At 54.6% G+C, this 19,555-nt stretch overlaps 1 protein-coding gene and 1 non-coding gene across 2 annotated transcripts in view; both read left to right on the top strand.

Annotated features, from left to right (window-relative positions):
* Positions 1 to 13,785: 13,785 nt before the first annotated feature.
* Positions 13,786 to 19,555, top strand: part of POU2F2 (POU class 2 homeobox 2) — a 38,080-nt gene continuing 32,310 nt past the window's right edge. The window contains 1 exon segment of the mRNA XM_070397916.1: positions 13,786 to 13,865. Coding sequence (XP_070254017.1) covers positions 13,853 to 13,865 — 13 coding nt within the window. The 5' untranslated portion in view covers positions 13,786 to 13,852.
* On the top strand, positions 17,950 to 18,092 carry LOC138997474 (U12 minor spliceosomal RNA). The gene has a single exon (XR_011468940.1). It is a non-coding gene; the product is annotated as a U12 minor spliceosomal RNA (small nuclear RNA).

The raw sequence follows: 19,555 nt of genomic DNA, 5'->3' as shown, positions 1-19,555 counted from the left end.
CTTTCCATCTGGCTCCAGATGCCACTCCTTTGAGAGGTCCTCTCTGATTGACCCCTCTTCTCTGATTTCTCATCACCCCCCAAACCTGCCCCTTTGCTCATTCTGTTCCCTTGCTGGAAGGTAACCATCCTAACAGTTGCTCATGGACTTCGTACGGCCTGTTAAGCACTCGGCCTGCGGGCTCTTGCCAAATCCCCCGACACCCTAGGTGGCAGGCATGATCATTACTCCCTTTGCAGATGGGGACACTGAGGCCCAGGGAAGCGAAGTGGCTTGCCCACGGTCACCTGCCAGTGAGTGGCAGGGCCACAACGCCATTCAGGCCCAAGTGACTCTGGTTGGCCCTCTTCATTGGTCCAACCGTAAATGTTTGTCAAGAGCTCACTGCTAGCCCCAGCCAGTTTGGCTCAGTGGATAGAGCGTCGACCTGAGGACTGAAGGGTCCTGGGTTTGATTCTAGTCAAGGGCATGTGCCTGGGTTGCAGGCTCGATCCCCGTCTAGGTTGGGGCACGTGTGGAAGGCAACCAATCGATGTGTCTCTCTCACATTGATCTTTATGTCTCTCCCCCTCCCTTTCATTCTCTCTCTAAAAAACAAACAAACACAATGGAAAAACATCCTCAGGTGAGGATTAATTTTTTTTTAAAATATATTTTATTGATTTTTTACAGAGAGGAAGGGAGAGGGATAGAGAGCCAGAAACATTGATGAGAGAGAAACATCGATCAGCTGCCTCCTGCACGCCCCCCACTGGGGATGTGCTCGCAACCAAGGTACATGCCCTTGACCGGAATTGAACCTGGGACCCCTGAGTCCACAGGCCAACTCTCTATCCACTGAGCCAAACCGGTTCTGGCGATTAATTTTTTTTTTTAAAAAAGAGCTCACTGCTAGGAGTCAAATTCTTCTTGGAGGTGCATGGGAAACATGATTGCCCGGGTGAGGGGTTCAATCCCATCTCTGCCACCGACTTGCTGACACTGTGGGCAGGTGGCTTTCCTCTTTGAGCCTCAGTTTCCTTCTCCGGGTCATAGCCACCATCTCGCAGGAGTCTGTGAACGAGGAAATGTAAAATGTCCAACAGATAAGATTATGTGACAAATGGCCTTGCCCTTCTCTCTTGTTCTTTCTCTGAATCTTGCTCGACCTCTAACTTCCAGCTCTTTTGAGCTTTTACATTTGAAGACCATTTTTTTCCCAAACCACTGTCAATATTCATTGTCTGCTTGGATCCTCACCACTACTCTGTAAGGGAGGAATTATTTTCTTGATTTTGCAGAAGTGGAAACTGAGGCTCAGAAGACTCAAGTCCTCTGCCTGGGTGCTTGTCTCCATAATGGAGTCATTTAACGGACACTCCACCTGTCTGCTGAGCACCTGCACGTGCCGGGCCTGTGCTGGGCGCTGGAGATAAGCAGTGAACAAAATGGGCACAGCCAGCTCTCACGGAGCTGAAAACCTAAAGGGGATGCGGATCTTGAAGTGTAAATACCAATTAAATGCAAAATCAGAAATTGTGATAAATTCCCCTAAAATAGAGACAAGAATAGGGAACCAACAGAGAGAGGGTAAGACATTCAAACTGAACTTTGAAAGATGAGTAGGATTTAACCAGATAAAGGGTGCTCTAGGCCAGTGGTCGGCAAACTCATTAGTCAACAGAGTCAAATATCAACAGTACAACAGTTGAAATTTCTTTTGAGAGCCAAATTTTTTAAACTTAAGCTATATAGGTAGATACATTCAACTTTAAATTCAACTTTAAATTTACGGTTTTCGTCTTCCGTTTTTCTTTGCTTCTTCTTTGTAGCCATCTCAAACAGGGCACCTAAAAAAATATTTCATTTTATAATAATAAACCAACACAGAATAATTACAATTCTTAAATTGATGACAAAAATACCGGTAGGATTTGCAGCTGTTTGAAAAAATACAGGTAGCTTTATGCTTCGAGTAGGTACTTTTGTCACCCGTGCGATTTGCGGACGCGACTAGCACTAACCACTGCACATGAGACTGCTGACTGACTGGCTCACTCAACTCGTGCATGAATCGCGCGTGCCTCCCCCGCGCTGCGTATCCCGTGGCCCGACCGACCGACCGACCGACACCCCCCACTTCTTCTAACGCCACTTCTTCAAAATAGACTCACCCAGGCTGAAAACCGACTTCTGTGCATGGGCCACGAAGTTTCAATCGCACTGTACGTGCGCGCCCACACGTGGTATTTTGTGGAAGAAGCACCCTCAAGGGGCCAAAGAGCCGCATGTGGCTCTCAAGCCTCGGTTTGCCGACCACTGTTCTAGGCGGAGGGAAAGGCACATGCAAAGGGCCTGGGGTTGGATGAGCTTGGTTCGAAGGCTGCTTTTTCTTTAGGAGGCCAGGGACGCCCCTGGGAGGCAGAGACCTGGGTGGTACCTATTTGGTGTTCTTCACCCAAACTTCAAGGTGACAGGTGTTTTTGGCGTGAGAAGTTCATTGCCAGACAGAGGTCCTGCAGGAGGGGACAGAGACGTAGGAGACGCCTTTCCGTAGGAGAGGTCTGAGCAGGGCGGGGCAGGGGCGAGTGGGTTCACTCATAGCTGCCCTCGCTCTGTAAGTCTGGAGTATTTCCCAGGGTCCTCGGGACACTGCTCAGCGTGCATCCCAGCATTGCTGTGACTCAAGGCAGGTGACCAGTGTGACACTCTCAGTGAATGGCTCATGTTGGCAGGAGGCCATAACTGGGACATGGGTGGGGGACATGTGGATGTCTCAGATGGCAAGCCCAGGTCCAAGTGCAGTGTTTCCTGCGGAGCCAAAGGGAAGAGGTGGCAAGGCCCTGGGGCAGAGGCAGAGCACACGCATGGCAACATGGATTTTGGAATCCAGCTGCCTGGATGCTAATCCTGTTTCCAACTGTGTGACGCCAGGCAAATGATTCAGCTTTGCTGAGCATCAGTTTCTTCATCTGTAAAATGGGCATGCTGGCAATGGTCCTCTTATGCAGCGTAGAGAAGCTTCAGTGAGAAAAGGCGTGGAAAGTATTTCTAACCAATAGGTTCAGGGTTCCTCCTTTAATTGTCTAAAGCAGAACCCTTGATCCTTTGTCCGTGAACTTCTCCAGGAGCTTGTCTCCATCTCAGTAAATGCACGTCACACCAAAAACATACTCATTTCCCGTTACCTTCACTCTCCTTCAAGTGCCCAGAGCTCAGAGATTACTTCCATGATGGCAGGAACTATGCCTCATAAACTCTCTGAGTAAATGCGTGTGGAGCATCTCCTGCATGCAGGGCCCTCTGCGGATACTGCTCAGAGACCACACAGTTCAAGAAGAGGCACAGAGAGGTTGAGTGGCTTGCTTAAGGTCACACAGCAAGGACTTAGCAGGCTCGATAGAGGCTGTGAGAGGCCCAGGCCACTTCTAATTTTTGAGGCTCCCAGTGTGCTAAGAATGAAGGAACACCAGATGGAATTACAGACTTTCACTCTTGGCCATGACAACAAAATGCCAAGTTAACTGAAATGTATGAGATCATTACAGGATTTTTTTTTTTTATAAAACCAAATTTGTAGTGTGCTGCAGGTGATGGGGTCTGAGAGTGGCACCCAATTGTAGTCAAAATGAGCGTCTCACTTAATGAAGCCCTTCATGAATGTGATGCCTGGGCCAGATGACACCCTGCCCACACCTCCAGCCCTGCAGCTGGGACTCTAAAGTTGATACTGTTTCCACCGTCCTCAGACACTTATGTAGAAATGCAGAAGGCCCAGGACCTGTGGGCCTTTGAGGGGAAAAAAGTGTAGGTTCAGTGTAACTCAGGCAGCAGGCCTGGTGGTGAGGAGAGCCCGGCTCTGGAACTGACCTGCCTGCTCTGACCCACCTCAGGGTGCTCCGCTGAAAAGGGGGATAATTGGGAAGATGCCAGGAGACAGTGCAAGGGAAGCACGGAGCACATGCCTGCACAGAGCAGGCCCGGGAGCTGCTCTCATCTCTCAGCATAATCAATGGTGAACGGGCAGGGGCCAGAGTGGTTTGAGAGCTCCTCAAGGGCATGGCCAAGGCTGACACACCCTGTGTCCCTGGATCTTGCCACAGGGACAGGCATAGTGGGCCTTCTGTGAAGGTGTAGAACTGAATTCTACTGAGGAGGCTTTAGCCAGGCCGAGTGGGGGTGGCAGCCCCGGGGAGGACAGGGGAGCTGAGCAGAGGGCCTGGCCTTTGATTTCTTCTCCATCCCATCCACCTCCTGTGAGGCCAGGTGGACGCTCCTGGTAGCTACCTTTGCATGGTGTGGAGGTCACTGTCCCTTAGCTTCTTCTTTAGCAAATACATCCTGAGTGCCCCCCATGTGCAGGTGCTGGGGATACAGCAGTGAACAAGTCAGACAGGAGCCAGCATGACTATTGTCACAGTTCCAATCTGAATGCTGAGTGGGTTCACGTGAACACATTATTAAAAATAAATAAAATAAATAAGCAAATAAGTGAATGGAAGAGGGCTCTGCCCAGCCCAGTGATGGGAGTGTGCCGTGAGCTAAGGCTTATGATTAGTGTGGTTCTGTGCACCTGAGGCCCTTTGAAAGAGGAGGCTAAAACCCAACAGGGCAGACATGCTCCTTGTCCTCCCGGCATGAACATTCAAGTGGGAACTTGAATGGAGACCGTGAGCAGTGCTGGGAGGAAATGCAGCCTGGGAAAGGACAGAGCGAGGAGGAGAGGGGAGGCTACGCAGGTGGTGTGATCAAAAAGACTTCTCAGGCCCTAGCTGGTTTGGCTCAGTGGATAGAGCGTCAGTCTGCAGACTGAAGAGTCCCAGGTTCGATTTCGGTCAAGGACACATGCCTGGGTTGTGGGCTCGATCCCCAATAGGGGGCGTGCAGGAGGCAGCCGATCAATGATTCTCTCTCATCCTTGATGTTTTTCTCTCTCCCTTTCCCTTCCTCTCTGAAATCGATAAAAATATATTTTTTTTAAAAAAGACTTCTCTCCCTAGATGGTTTGGCTCAATGGATAGAGCATCGGTCTGTGGACTGAAGGGTCTCAGGTTCGATTCCAGCTAAGGGCACATGCCTGGGTTGCAGGCTCGATCCCCAGTGGGGGGCGTGCAGGAGGCAGCCAATCAATGATTCTCATCATTGATGTTTCTATCTCTCTCTCCCTCTCCCTTCCTCTCTAAAATCAATAAAATATATTTTTAAAAAAAGACTTCTCTGTGGAGAGGACGAGTAAGTGTAACCCTGGATCAAGTGAGGGAACACACACGGGACATCTGGGGAAAGATGGGAGGGAGGGGAGAACAAAAGCAAAGGTCCTGAGGCATACTGAAGCTTGGGCTTGGGTTGCAGGAACAAAAGCCAGCCTGGAGGAAGTGAGTGAGGAAGCGATAGGTGGTGATGTCTTAGAGGCGGACAGAGGCCAGGCCACATGGCAGGGTCTCGGGATGGCTGCGATGGCAGTGTCTCGGGGTGGTTGGGATAAGGAGTCTTGAAGCTAGCGTGAGTACCTTGGACAGCGGCCTGGGTCCCGGGGAGCATTTGCAGCCATGAGCGCACCTTACCCAATATGGGCTTCTATTAAGGTCTGCTTCTTGGCAGTGAATTGGGGGTGTGTGGGGAGCAGATGACATTGCAACAAGTATGAATTGATCCCTGCCCACAGGAAGCACAAGAATGTGGATGAGTCATAAATGCACAGTTTAATCGATCTTTATCCAGTGAGCATCTGTGTGCTCACTACTTAGGTCGGGATAGAGGAGGCAGCCAGTGCCCCGGAGCCCCCACCCTGTGTGTCCCTTCCCAAACACAACCCTGCCTCCCTCCCTGCCGGAAGCACCACTGCCCTCTCTTTGGGGGTAATCATTTCTGGGCTTTCCTTGTGTTAGCCACCTGTGCATCATTTAATATATCCCAATTTTAATTAAAAATGAATATAATATCATTATTAAAACAAAAATGACAACAGAGGTTAAAATCCCCCTTTGAGTCTCCTCTGCTTTCCCAGTCCTGGCCCCTCAACACCTAAAGGAAACGTGTAGTGTTTTTGTGTGTGTTTTACACAAATGCTATTCAGTTGTATATATTATTCTACAACTTGCCTTTTCACTCAATAGGTCTAACAAAATTTTCCATGTCCATATCCATAGGTCTATGTCATTTTCTTTGATGACAATATACTATGACTATATTTACTTAGCCATTGTTCTGTTGTGGCATCTAGATTGTTTGATTTTTCTCTATTTCAAATCTTGATATGGTGAACACTTTGTGAGCTTTTTGAATTCCTTGTGCATGGTGGCAAGTGTTATATTTAATATTAATGAGGTTTCTGTCCAGCCCATGTTACTACCTGGATTTCACAGATGAGGTGCCTGAGGCTCAGAGAGGTGAAGTCACTTGCCTAGCGTCACACAGCAAGGGAATGGAGGCACCAGTTTCCAAATTCTCATCTGTCTGGCTCCCAAGCCAGTGCTTATATACACCTGTACAGGTAATTATAGTCCGTGGGACAGATGTCCTCATTCAACAAACATTCCTCAAGGCCATCAGACCCTGCCCCACCCCCAGGCCTTGCCTTGTGGGGACAGACTCATTGAGAAGTAATTACAATGCCGTAGGATTAGTCTTAAAGCCCAGGATACTGCCTGGAGCTGAGGGAAGACTGGGGTCATTACTATTAATTGGCCTGGGGCAAAATCAGAGAAAGCTTCCAGAGGGGATATTTGAGCAGAGTCTGCAGAGGTGGGCAGAATTTGGGTAACAAAGGAAGCACAAAGGACAGGCATGTAAGGGAACCCACGTCGAACAGAGGAGGAAGTGAGCTCTGAGGGCAGCATGGTGAAAGAGGGTGGCAGGGCCCATATCCACTTGAGCTTGGAGAGCCAGCCTTGGGACTTCGTTCTGTGAGCCACAGAAGCCGAGGGAGAGTCACTCACTCGATAAATAGGGTTCAAGCACCCACTATGTGCCCGGCAGTGTTTTTAGGTGTTGGGGACACCACAGTGAACAAGACCGAAGAGGACAGCTGCTCTCAGAGCGCTTACATTTTAGAGGGGGAAACGGGCAATAAACCACACTGAGTTCCAGAGATTGTCTTGAGGAAAATGAAACTGGGTGAGGAAGTGGAGAGTGATGAAGGGAGGGCCTCTTGAGGCAGTAGGATCAGAAGAATGGGGAGAGATGGGAAACAGAATTCTAGGGGAGAGGTCAGCAAGGTCAAAGGCCCCAGGGTGGGGGCACACTTGTGTGTCTGACATGTGGTGCTTCTGGCAAGGTCCTGCAGGGCCTGGAGGCCGTGGTGAGGGGGTTGGGCTTGTCCTAGAGGCAGCAGGAAGTTGCTGGAGGGCTTCTGGACCAAGGACAAGGGCCTGTGCATTTCAGCCTCTGGATAGCTCCCTGTGCGGAGGCCACAGCTGTGGCCTTGAGCTCGAGGTCAGTGCTGGGTGAGTGAGAGGTCTGGGCTGAAGTGGAGTGTGCAGCACAGGGGCAGGTGGAGGCTTCTGGACTGAGGTCAGAGCCTCGTCAGGGGAGGGCTCAGGGTCCCAGTGGGTATGTGGTGAGGGATGCCAAGGACCCTGTTTTTGGAGGACCTACAGGCTGAGACATACAAGCAAAATGAGGAGCCAGGAGCTCAGCACAGCAGTTAGCCTGTGCCTGCAGGCTTTGGTGTCTCTCGGTCCACGCCAGCCTAGCTATGTGACCATGGGCCTCAGGTTCCTCATCTCTAAAATGGGGGTAATACAAGTCCCTAACAAAAGGTGAGGAGACGGTGGAACCCTGAGTACACTCAGCTAGGCCGTCTTTAGACTAAGCCCACAATTCGGTATTCCTCCTCCAGCTAGTTGATTCATCAATCCATCTAGCCTGTTCTTGTTTCTTTCAAGCTGCAGAATGTTAGAGCCGGAAGAAGTCTTAGCATGCTCCTCCAGCTCCACCTCCCACTTACGGGTGGGAAAACTGAGGCCCAGAGAGCACTGGGAGCTGGCCCTAGGTCACCAGATGGTCAGTTTCAGAATGAGGACCTGGTTGGTCTTCAGACTTTTATCTTCTTTGAGCCATATCACAATGCTTCTCAATTTCTTCTTACTCGAGGTGGGTTTGGGAAATTGGTGGTGATGCAAAAGAAGTGTTTGTGTCAATGCGTTTATTAAGCACCTGCTGGCTTCCTGGTGCATAGACCTTGCCGATTCCTAGATACCTCTTCCTGATCTCTCCCTTGGCACGGACACAAGTCTCTTCCCCAACCCGGTCCCCTCCCCACTGTCCATTGGTGATGGCCTCAGGTCCACCCAGCCCCCTGCACAGCCACCCACGTGCAGACTCACTAGAGTCCTGCAGACTCTCACTAGGATTTGTAGCCTCATTTGCATCCTCATGGCCCCTTCCTCTCCTGATGTCTGAGCCATTGTTCCAGCCTCCCCTCTGGTCATCTTGCCTGCAGATTCCCCCACCAGCCTGTCCTCACGCCAGTCCCCCATGGATCTTCCTTACACAGGCTCTCCCTGCTTAAAAGCCTTTCACCTACAGCATCACATCCAACCTCAAGGCGCACAGGGTGTCCTGCTGGGAACTTTCTCATCTGAGCTTGATCCCTCCTCCCCCATCTTTCTATGGCAGGAAAGGCACTTTGGCGTCCTGGCCCTCATTGTTCACCCCCCCGCCCCCACACCCCGCCTTCAGCCAGTCACCAATCCTGTTGTGTCCACTCTCAAAATCGCTTCTGGAGACACCTGCTCCTTTTCTACCCCCCCCCCCCCCCCCCAGCTCTCATCAGCTCTCATGTGGACCCCATCCATTTCTTCATGGCTGACCTCCTTCATGCCCTGGCCCCTCCAGACTAGCCTCCCAAGTAGCCAGAATCGTCCATGAAATGTGCACAGAACTACATCGCTCACTAGCTTAAAACCGTCTCAGTGGTATCCCACTGTACTTACAGTAAAGTCCAGAATGCTTACTCTACCCTACAAGGCACTGTGGTCTGTCCCACCTTCCTCTCCATCTCATCTTCCACTTCCTCCTTGTTCACTCTGGTCCAGCCATTTGTGCCTCCATTTTCCTATTGAAATTAGAGGCCCGGTGCCTGACTTTCATGCACTGGGGGGGTGTCCCCCTCAGCCCGGCCTGCACCCTCTTGCAGTCTGGGACCCCTTGGGGGATGTCCACTGCACGGGGAGCGGGTCTAAGCTGGCAGGCGGACATCCCCTGAGGAGTCCTTAGCGGGGTCCTTGGCACTGCCACAGAGGTGGGAGAGGCTCCCACCACCACCACTGTGCTCGCCAGTGAGCCCGGCTTCTGGCTGAGCAGAGCTCCCCCTGTGGGAGCACACTGACCACCAGGGTGCAGCACATGCATTGAGCGTCTGGCCCCTGGTGGTCAGTGCGCCTCATAGCGACCAGTCGTTCTACAGTTTGGTCAGTTTACACATTAGGCTTTTATTATATAGGATTGCTATGTTGCTTGCTGCCTCAGGGCCATCACCTCCTCTGTTCCTATGGCCTGCATGCTCTTCCCTGCACTCTTTGTCTTATGAGTGGTCCAACTGCTGAGTAAGTGTACCCTCCATCTTCCATCTATTCTTAAAAGCACTTTTCCCAACTTGAAATTGCATATTTATTTGATAAAATTTTTAAATTTCCCTCCCCCCAAAAGACTGTAAGCCATGTGGGGAAGAGAAAACATCTTTGTTTTGCTTTTTCAAAAAAAAATTCAGCTTTACTGGGGTATAACTGATTGTTTTGCTTTTAACCACTGCATTCTCTGAACTTAGCAATGGCCTGGCACATAATAGCGTTTGTTGGATACTTACTGACTCAGTGATGGCATGTCAGGGTATTTCATCAACTCCAGTCTTCCCCTCGGACCATGAGCTCCTGAGGCAGGTTCAAGCTCATCTCTGGGTCCTCAGCCTCCAGCCCAGGGTTTGTCACTAAGGGGCACGTAGGAAATGTTTGAACGGAAGGAAATGGGGAATTGATGGGTTCCTTCAACAGAAGGAGTCCAATGCATTGCTGAGTATAAAAAATAGACTCTAAGGGCAGTAGGGGGTTGGGCTGTGGGCTGTGAGGAGATTCCAGTGTCCCTGAGTGGGCAGGGAATGGCTTTCTGCTGTCCACCGGAGGATGGAGAGCATTTCAGAGCTCTATGGAGGCCCATGGTGGAGTAGAGAAAGGGCAAGTTGTGAGGACAGGTCTGGCTTGAATCCTGCTCCTCCACTCACATGCTGTGTGACATGCGGCAAGTGACTTCACCTTTCTGAGCTCCAATTCATCGGTAGAAAGGGGATGATCACAGACCTTACCTCCTGAGATTGTCATGAAGATTAGAAATAATGTATTGGCTCAATTAGCACAGACTAGACAGTGATGCCGCTGCTGAAATATTTTAAGTCCCTGGATGCTGGGTGCTCCTAAGCAGAACACAGGGTGGATACATCTTGATCTTGCCTTGCCTTAGGACCACTGGAGAAGCAGCTCTGAGGGCAGGCCCAAGGCGAAGCAGGTGTATAGGCAGGAAATGAAGGCTCCATCCCAGAAGCCAGCAAGGTGGGGAAGAAGTGGGCAAGCAGTGCCCAGGGCGGGCCAGGCGGGGTTTGATTTGAAAGTATTGGAGCCCATTGGAGGATGGCATGGCCATGTAGCAGGACCCTTTGTCTGAGTGTCTGTCTGCCACCCTCATCCTATTTTCCTATGTGTTTAGGCCCCTAAGCCAGCTTTCCCTGCCTCCCCCTCCCCCTGCCCCAAAGGCTGCCCTGGTCTGGGCTTCGCTGAAGGCCAATGTGCAGAGATGCAAAGGGAGGTTGTTGTCAATGAATGAATCTCAGTTCATCTTCTGGCTCAGCCATCCACTCAGTGTGGCCTAAAACCCAGTCTCTACTTGTTGCCAAACTGGGTGTCTGAGAGGCCTCTGGGCTCCCACATGCTATCGCCCTACAGATTAGGCAGCAGTTACCCGGAAAGAACCCTTGGGTCCCCATGCAGCGCGGCGCGGGGACACAGCCAGGGGCTCAGCGGAGATGCCGCCAGACACAGCAGCATCTAGAAAGAGGCTGGGGAACGGAGCTGCAGACAGGGTCCCCAGGGGCAGCCGAGAGGAAGAGGCCGTGGCTGGGGGCCCTGGGGGGGTGAAGAATCCTGCTCTGCTGTCCCCGGTGGGCTGACTGCTCCCCCCACCACTCCCTGCCAGGCCCCTGGGGGACCTCGCTCTAATAATGTATTTGATCGACTCGCCGGCCGCGTACAAGCGATTATTGTCTTGTCGGGAGTCAAACGTATCGATCCGGTGAGAAATATGAGCGGAGCAATGGGGCCCGCGTGTCAGTTACCAGCCCCGCTGGCCCTGGGGAGCCCCCTGCGTCTCCTTTAATTACCGCTCAGCCCTGAGCCCAGCCTGGCCTCCCTGCGCAGCCTCCTGCCCAGGCTCCCTGCACCCCCCGGGGCCCCTGCTGCTCCCCAGCTCCTGTGCCCTACCTGTCTTGCTCAACATAGCTAGAGGCCTCTCTTCCAGCTGGTGGCCACCATCCCCTGCGTGGGCCCCCTCATTCCTGGCTGCCAGGCCTACCCACCAGTGTGCCCCAAGCTCTGCTCCTCTGTCTTCCTTCAGGCAGGGGGCCTCTCACACCCATTCTCCTTCAAGGTCCCCTGGCTCCTCAGGGACTCAGTTCTGGTCTGCCTGAGGCCATGAGAGCAGAGCCAACGCAGGAGGCCAGCGGGTGGGGCGCCTCCATCCCATGGTTTTCCCCTCCTCCGTACTCAGCTGCAGGCCTGGGAGGGCAGCTCGGAAATGAGCGAAGCTTCTCTCCTTGCTCACCAGAAAGGGCTGCACCTGGTCACGTCCACGCTCCACACAAGGGCGATAGTGACTATGTCCGGGGAGGAGCATGGGGGTGGCTTGTGGGGTTTGGGTCCCCCATAGTGTCCTTATGACCCTCACTTCCAAATCCCCCAAAACAAATCCTAAATCAAAACAGAGCGTGCTGGGCAAATGGGCTTTTAAGACAAGGTTCCAGTACCCCACTGACTGGCGCCGGACTGCTGTCCGGAAGACCCTCATGTATAGAAATTCTGTATGAGAGAGAGATGGAAAGAGAGGGGGCGGGGGGGGGGGGGGGGAGAGAGCGAGCAAGAGCAGGAGGCAGCAGATATGAGTTGGAGCTGAGTTTATGCTGGGTGGTCTGGATTTTCTCAGTGAAATGGCATTTACAGGGCAGTATGGTGTGGAGTGTAGACAGCTGGGAACTGCCCCTCTGTGTGCAGATGTAGGCACTGCTGGTCATTCCCATCAGGTGGGCCCGCCTGCCCGCCTGGGCATGTCTGGGTGCTCAGGGCCCATGCAGACGGAAGGGCACGTGTGAAGATCTGCCTGTGTGTTATAGCCTGCGTGAGTGTGCATGGGTGTGAGTGAGGGCACACGAGGCCAGGAGCATGCCTGGGCACACATGTGTGGATGTGCCCTTGTGCCATGTGTCAACGTGAGGGAGCAGAGGGGGTGTCTGAACAGGCGAGTGGGCAGGGAGGGTTGGTGTTGGAGCCGCTGCTCAGTGTTCCTGTGTCTGCGTGTGCACACGTGTGTGTGTGTGTGTGTGAGGTGCTGGGGTCCGTGTGTAGAAATACTTGAATGTATGTGGGGGGAAGGGTGAGTCCAGGCGTCATTGTGCGCACGTGTGTTTTGGGGGTTCCCCAGCGTATGCTATCGTAGTGTGCACGGCAGGGCCCGGAGGGCTGGTGGGCTGTTTGGAGGAGCCAAGCAGCCACGCGGCCTCGGACCCGGCACCGGGGTAGGGGTAAGGGGAGGCGAGGGGGGCGGGAGGAGAAGCGGGCAGCGCCTCGGCCGCGCCTTTGTCTGCGCCGCCGTGCACCCGGGAGTCCGACGCCTTTGTGTGACCCTCGCAGGTGTGCGCGCAGGGGCGAAGGAGGGGCGGGCGGGGAGGGGAGGGGAGGGGAGCGGAGGGAGGGGCTCCTTCCCCGCAGCCGGCCCCGCCCTCCCGCCCATTGGCTGGGCGCGGCCGCCCTCTGGCGGGCGCGGAGGGAAGCTGGCCCGGAGCATCGCGGCGCCAAGGGCCAGCCCGCAGCCGGGGAACCGCGCTGCCCTCCACCGGAGCGGCCTCAGCGCCCGTGTTTGCCCCCGGCCGACTTCTGGCTGCTCCAGGGCAAGGCCCGGACCTGCGCCTTCGCTGCCGCCGCCCACGGGAGCCGCTTCCTCTCGGCGGAGGCCTGGACGCCTCACCTGCGGGCAGGTGTACGGCAGGGTCCCCCCTCTTCTCCCCCCTCCCCCCGCCCCCAGACGGGCTGGAAACCCACCGCGAACGCCTCCTCCTGCCGCGCTTTTCGGTTCTGCGCTCCTGTGACGCCACCCCAGCTCCCTGGTCCTCAGTCTTTCCTTCTGTGAAAGGGGCGAATAGTGATCGCTCAAGAGATGACGCTTGTCAAGCGCGAGCTGCAGGGCCTGGCTTTGGGAAAGCCTTCTCCCCCAGCACCCCCTCACCCCCCCATAAAGCTTCTAGCCCTTTTTTCAGTGTTGTTCTCACGGGCCCACCTTCTCTCCCAGGCCCACACGCGCTATTCCAGATCTGCCCTGGAGGCAGCACGGGGCTGGGCGCTGGGGCAGGCACCCCCGGGGGCACCGCTGTGGGAGCCAGCTCTCCCAGCCTGCCCCGTGCCCCCCCACACCCCCACTTCCCCTACAGACTTGACTTGGGGTCGCTGCCTGCAGGGGTGGGCCTTCCAGCAGGGTATTTTCCCTTCCGAAGGGGGCGGACCCTGCGGTTTCCTCCCGGGGTGACTTCCGGCAGAGAGGACTTGGCCCCCAGAGAGGGCGGGAGGTGACACAGTTGTTCCCCCAGCCCTGCGGGGCGGGCAGCACGGCTCACTCCAGCATGGGGGCTCCAGGTAAGGCCCGCGCCGCTGCGCGGAGTTCGGGCAGCTCCGCGGGGTTGGGCCGGCCCTGCCCTTCCTCCTTCGCTCTCTGTGCTTTCGCTCTGGTCCTCAGCAGCTTCCCCTTCCCACCCTGGTCCCCCTCCAGCTCCTTTTTCTTCTCCCCTTTCACAGCAGACACCTGGGGGCTCCCGACCTCTTCTCCCCATCCCTGCCGCCCTGTCCCGAAGGCTCCGGGGAGGGACACAAGCCGGGTTGGGAGCGGGCTCTTCTGTGGACCAGTGGGTGGGTGACAGGATCAGGGCTGCAAATGGGTGGGAAGGCTGAGCGAGTTGCTGGGCTTGAGACTGTGCAGTCTGTGAGAGGTAGTGGCGAGTCTCCAGGGTGTGATTGTCGTGTGTCAGCGTGTGAGGGAGAGTGCGGACTGTGGTGTGTGCCACGGGAGGGGTCGCCACCGGAGGGGTCGCCTTGGCCGTGACCTCTGGGCTCACTTCTTCACTTCACTGGCCTCAGCTGTCACCTCCTCAGGGAGGCCTTCCCTGACCTTCCCATCTGAGCTGGCAACTGATCCCGCCCGTCTCAGCCCCCTTGCCCCGCTTGTCTTTTCTTCGTGGCACTTACCACCCCCGAAATGTTATATGTTCGTGTGCTTAGTAACTGCCCGCCCCCCCCCCCCCCATGTCAGTTGACTGAGTGCACATTGAGTGCCAGGTACTGCACAAGGCGGTTTGGGTTTGCTGCCTCATTCGGTGTAATGTGTCTTTCTCTGCATAATGATAGTTATCTCTGCATAATGAGAGTGCTGATGGCAGACTTAAAGGAGGTAATATCCGTCAGTGCCTAACACAGTGCCTGGAACACTGGGTGATTGCTTTATTTGTGACCATGTAGGCACGACTGTGGGTGTGTGTCACATTCCTGGGTGTCTGTGGGGATGAGCCCTGCGTTGGTGCTTGCCATCCTGTGTGCACCGGGGTGTGTGATCCTTCATCAACATGTATTTGTTCGGCAGTTCTGTGCGGGGTGTTGGAAATACAACTGAGAGGCAGCTTCAGTTCTGTGCCGCTGGAGTCCCCCGTCCGGTGGGAGAGACAGATCTGTCACTGGGAAGTGGAGCAGGCACAGGGGGGGCGGGGGGTCAGGGCTGGGAGGCCGAGGCACAGGGGACTGTGGGAGCCCAGAAAACTTGTCCAATTCGGTCTGTGGGGTGTCAGGGAAGGCTCCCTGGAGGAGGGGATGTCTGGGCTGACATGTGAAGGATGAGTGGCTGTGAGCACGGCAAAAAGGTGGGGAGGGGATTAAGATGGAAGGAAGACACCTTTCAGGATCACGTGATTATTTATTGAAGTGATCATATGTGCAGTCATGTATGTATGTTCGTGTACATTGTGGACACAGACGTCCAGGGCATCTGCACACTGACTAATCCCTGAATGGGGTTGAATGGGGGTCCTATACATGCCAGGCACTGGGTTAGACCCTTTACTTGGATTTCTCACTGAATTGGCCTGCCCGGGAGGCCTGCCCTGGGTCCCCCCGCCTCGACAGGAATCAATACATTGTGTGACCTGGGGCAGATCACTCATGCTGCCTGGTCTTGGGCTGCATATCTGTGGACTGGGTTCAGGAGTCTACCCGGCCATCTCCCAGGCTGAGGTGGCTCTGGATGTGTGAGTGTGTGCACGTCTGAGTGTGCGTGTCTAGCTTAGTGACCTGGGTGTATCTGTGGATGCACATCTGTCTGTGAGTGACTGTGGATGTGTGAGTGTGTGCACATCTGTATCTATCTGTATATCTGTCTGTGAGTGACTCTGGGGTGTGAGTTGTATGAACACTGTGTGTGTGTCCGTCTGAGTGACTCTGAATGGTGAGCGTGTACATGTCTGTCTGTGTGCCTGTTTGAGTGATTGGATGTGTGTGCATGTCTGTCTGTGTGTCTGAGTGACCTGGATGTGAGTGTGTGTCTGTCTGTCGGTGAGTGACTCTGGATGTGTAAGTGTGGAATGGCCATAAACAACCAACCAAACCTTCTGTGCAAATGGGTCTCGGTGTGTGAGTGCGTATAAGCAAGTGCAGGTGTGCATACTCATGTCTGGTGTGTTTTGCATATCTGCCCGTGTCATTGTGTCTGGGCCTTTGTCTTCGTCTGCACACATGCCTGTCTGGGGTCTGTGCACACCCTGTGTGTGTTGCAGGTCTCTGTGTGTGGCTGGGACCCTGCCTGGTGTGTGTGCTGTGGCAGCTCTTGCCTGTTGTCAGCACAGCTGTGGGGCCACATCTCTTGTTGTGTCTGCCCGTATCTCCATCCCTCCCTCCTGACAGCTCAGAAGCATCCATTCCCTTGAGGCTGCCCAGGGACAGCTGTGGGCTGTGGGGGTGTGAGGTGTGGTTCCTGAGAGGCTGGGACGAGGCCAGCTGGGCCCGCAGAGGTTCCCGGCAGCACCGACCCAGCCCAAAGGGGCTCCCAGGCCAAGCCTTGATTGAAGCAGGCTTGATTGGAGGCAGGGGACCCAGGGGACAGGCCAAGTGGGGCCAGGAGGGGTGAGGGGCAGTCCTAGGGCCCTCTATATTTAGCCCCATTTTCGGTAAGTGCTAACGAGAAGCTGACCCAAGTCTGCTAAAACTGGCTGGGGGAAATGCAGAGGAGAAGTGAAAGTCGGGTGGGAGGGGCGAGGGAGGGTGAGGAGTGGAGGGCAGCCAGAGTTCTAGGCCTGGGGCCATCGCCCGGGGCGAGGCCAGGGGGTGTGGGCACCCTGGGTGGGTCTGACTCAGGATGGTGGGAATCAAGGGGCCCATAGGGTCTGTACCGCGTTTCCCTTTTGGCTAAAAAGTTACACACCGCCTGGGAGGGGAGAAGGGCAGGATGGCCATAAGCAACCAGTTGAACTTTCTGTGCAAATGCGGCTCTGAGTGGGGCGTCAGAAGTTTCCAGGGGTGGGAGCACATGAGAATCACAGGGAAGGGGCCTTTTAAAAATCTGATACTGCCCAGCCGGTGTGACTCAGCATCGACCTATGAACCAGGAGGTTATGGTTCGATTCCTGGTCAGGGCACATCCCTGGGGATGCGGGCTCCATCCCCAGTAGGGGACATGCAGGAGGCAGCCGACCAATGATTCCCTCTCATCATTGATGTTTCTGTCTCTCTCTCCCTCTCCCTTCCTCTCTGAAATCAATAAAAATATATTTTAAAAAACCTGATACTCAGGTTGCACCCTGTCCCAGTGAAATCTTGTCTGGTGTGGGAATAGCATTAGTATTTCTGTAGCCAAGAGAGAGGGGCGGGGGCAGCCCTGCCTGGGCCCAGGTGCCGAATGCCTGCGGGCTGGGCAGCTCAGTGGCCTCTTGATGGGCTTGTCGGTCCCTCGGGTCTCCGTTAGGTCCTGGTTTGGCTTTGGGTTCCTGGTTGAAATGGAGCCCCTATTCGTCTTTGGAGGAAACGAGCCAGCGAGGCCTGGGTGACGGGCAGCACTGGCCATTTTGCCATTGGCCCAGCCTACGTGCCGTGGTGTGTGTGTGTGGCGGGGCCAGAGGGGGGGCGTTAGGGAGAACGAAGGAATCAGAGCGGTGGAAATGTCCCCTCAAACCGCGTTTGCCCCTTCAGCCACTATCCCTGCAGAGGGGTGACCTAAAGGTGTAGGTTAGAGCTGCTTGGTCCAGGTGTCAGGTGGCAGCAGGGACACAAGGGGCTTGTTTGGACAGGATTGGGTCCTGGTTCCCCCGAGAATCTTTCATATATGTCTTCATTCCAAAGACACGGTCCCAGCCTGAGCAGCGATGGCTGCAGCCTAGGGCCACAGTCTGGGGCTAAGAGTCACTGCCCAGGTGGTCAGGGTACGTTAGGGGCAGGAGCATCCCAGATGAGAGGGACACTAAACACTTGGGGATTCAGGGAGGACCTCACAGAGGAGGTGACATGTGAGCTGGGGCCTTAAAGAGGAGCAGGAGTTTGCTGCTAGAGAAGGGAAGGGTCGCCCCGGGTGGGAGAAGAGCAGAGGCAAAGGCCTGGAGGAGGGAGATCAGGGTTTGGGGCCACTCTTGTTTATTGGACCCACGTATCCTATGCTGGGCGGTGTCAGGCACCCCAAGATAAGACAGACCTGTCCCCCCCCCCCAAAATTAACGATTTGGGGTGACGCCCGAATCCTCACTGCTAATGTGAGATGAATTTTTGAGCGGGTAAAGGTTACCCCTAAGGTGACAAGCCTACTTTGTGGGATGCCTGGGTGTTGTGATCTGCCCGGGAAAAAAAAAAGACAGAACTGTCCTTGAGGGGGTCCTAGTCTGATGGGGGAGACATACTGCGGCCCAAGTGGCTACAGCCTCTAGGACAGTGATAAAGAAATGCTGGGTCAGGACGGAGGGAGCAGGGGAGAGCTATCTGGGGGCATCGGGAGTGGTGACTTCATAGAGGATGGAACTTGTGCTGGGTCCTGAGGGATGAGTAGGAGGTCAGAGGCAGGGACAAGTAAGAGAGCTGCAGGGAGGGACATCAGCAAGCATTTATAATCTGTTTTTCTTGGTGGGTGATGCCAGTGGTGAGTCAGACCTAACTCTGCATCCTGGTCTGGCGGGAAAGGACTGGGACACAGGTGGCCACAGCCCTGTGAGCTCAGGGCTGGGACAATGGGAAGGCACAGCCTGGGAGGCGGTATTAGTTTGCTGGGGCTGCTGTAACACATAGCACAACTGGGTGGCTTAAACAACAGAAATTAATTTTCTCAAAATTCTAGACGCTACTAGGCCAGTGTGGCTCAGTGGTTGAGCATTGACCCATGAACCAGGAGGTCACGGTTTGATTCTCCGTCAGGGGTTGTGGGCTCGATCCCCAGTGTGGGGTGTACAGGAGGCAGCCTATCAGTGATCCTCATCATTGATGTTGCTATCCCTCTCTCCCTCTCCCTTCCTCTCTCTGAAATCAATAAAAACATATATTTTTTAAAAAAATTCTGGAAGCTAGAAGTCCAAGGTCAAGATGTCAGCAAGGCTGGTTTCTTCTGGGGCCTCTCTCCTTGGCGGGGATGGTCTTCTTTTCCCTGTGTCTTCACTTTGTGTGTGTCTGTGTTCCAGTCTCCCCTTCTCCTAAGGACGCCAGCCAGTCATATTGGGTCAGGGCCCACCTGACCCAATGACCTTCCATCAGCTTAATTACCTCTTTAAAGACCCCATCTCCACATACAGTCACATTCTGTGGTTCTGGGGATTAGGGCTTCAACATATGAATGTTGGGGGACACAACATAGCCCGTAGCAGAGGCCAAGGGTGAGCACAGACTCTCTGGGGTGGAGGTGAGGTCAGAGGCTGCCCTGGGCTGTGGCAGGAGAGGCATCCACCAGCCAGGCGGGGAGCAGAGAACCTGCCAGGTCTGGACTCCCCGTGAAGCAGAAGCCCAAGCAGAAGGAGTGCCTAGTGTGGTGGAAGAGCATGATGCATGAGTGGTTAGAGATGGCAGTGGAGGGTGGCAGGGGCCACACCCCAATGCCAGGCCAAGGTGCCTGGGCTCTTGGGGGAGATGGGGAGCCAGGGGAGGGTTCAGCGCCAGGAAGTGCTGGATGTGGGAAGGATCTCCCTGGGGCACTGTGGACACTGGCTGGAGGGAGGGCACAGGGCTGGGCAGAGGTGTCAGGGATGCTAGGAGGGGGGGAATTTAGGGCTGCCTGAGGGTTAGCTGTTGCCTGGAGCAGGGCCGAGGGCTGAGAAGCAGGG

This window comes from Myotis yumanensis, unplaced genomic scaffold (genome assembly GCF_028538775.1).
Source record: "Myotis yumanensis isolate MYYU_CA2020_CCGP unplaced genomic scaffold, mMyoYum1.0.hap1 SCAF_18, whole genome shotgun sequence".
NCBI lineage: Eukaryota > Metazoa > Chordata > Mammalia > Chiroptera > Vespertilionidae > Myotis > Myotis yumanensis.
This window is presented reverse-complemented; position numbering and strand designations above follow the sequence as displayed.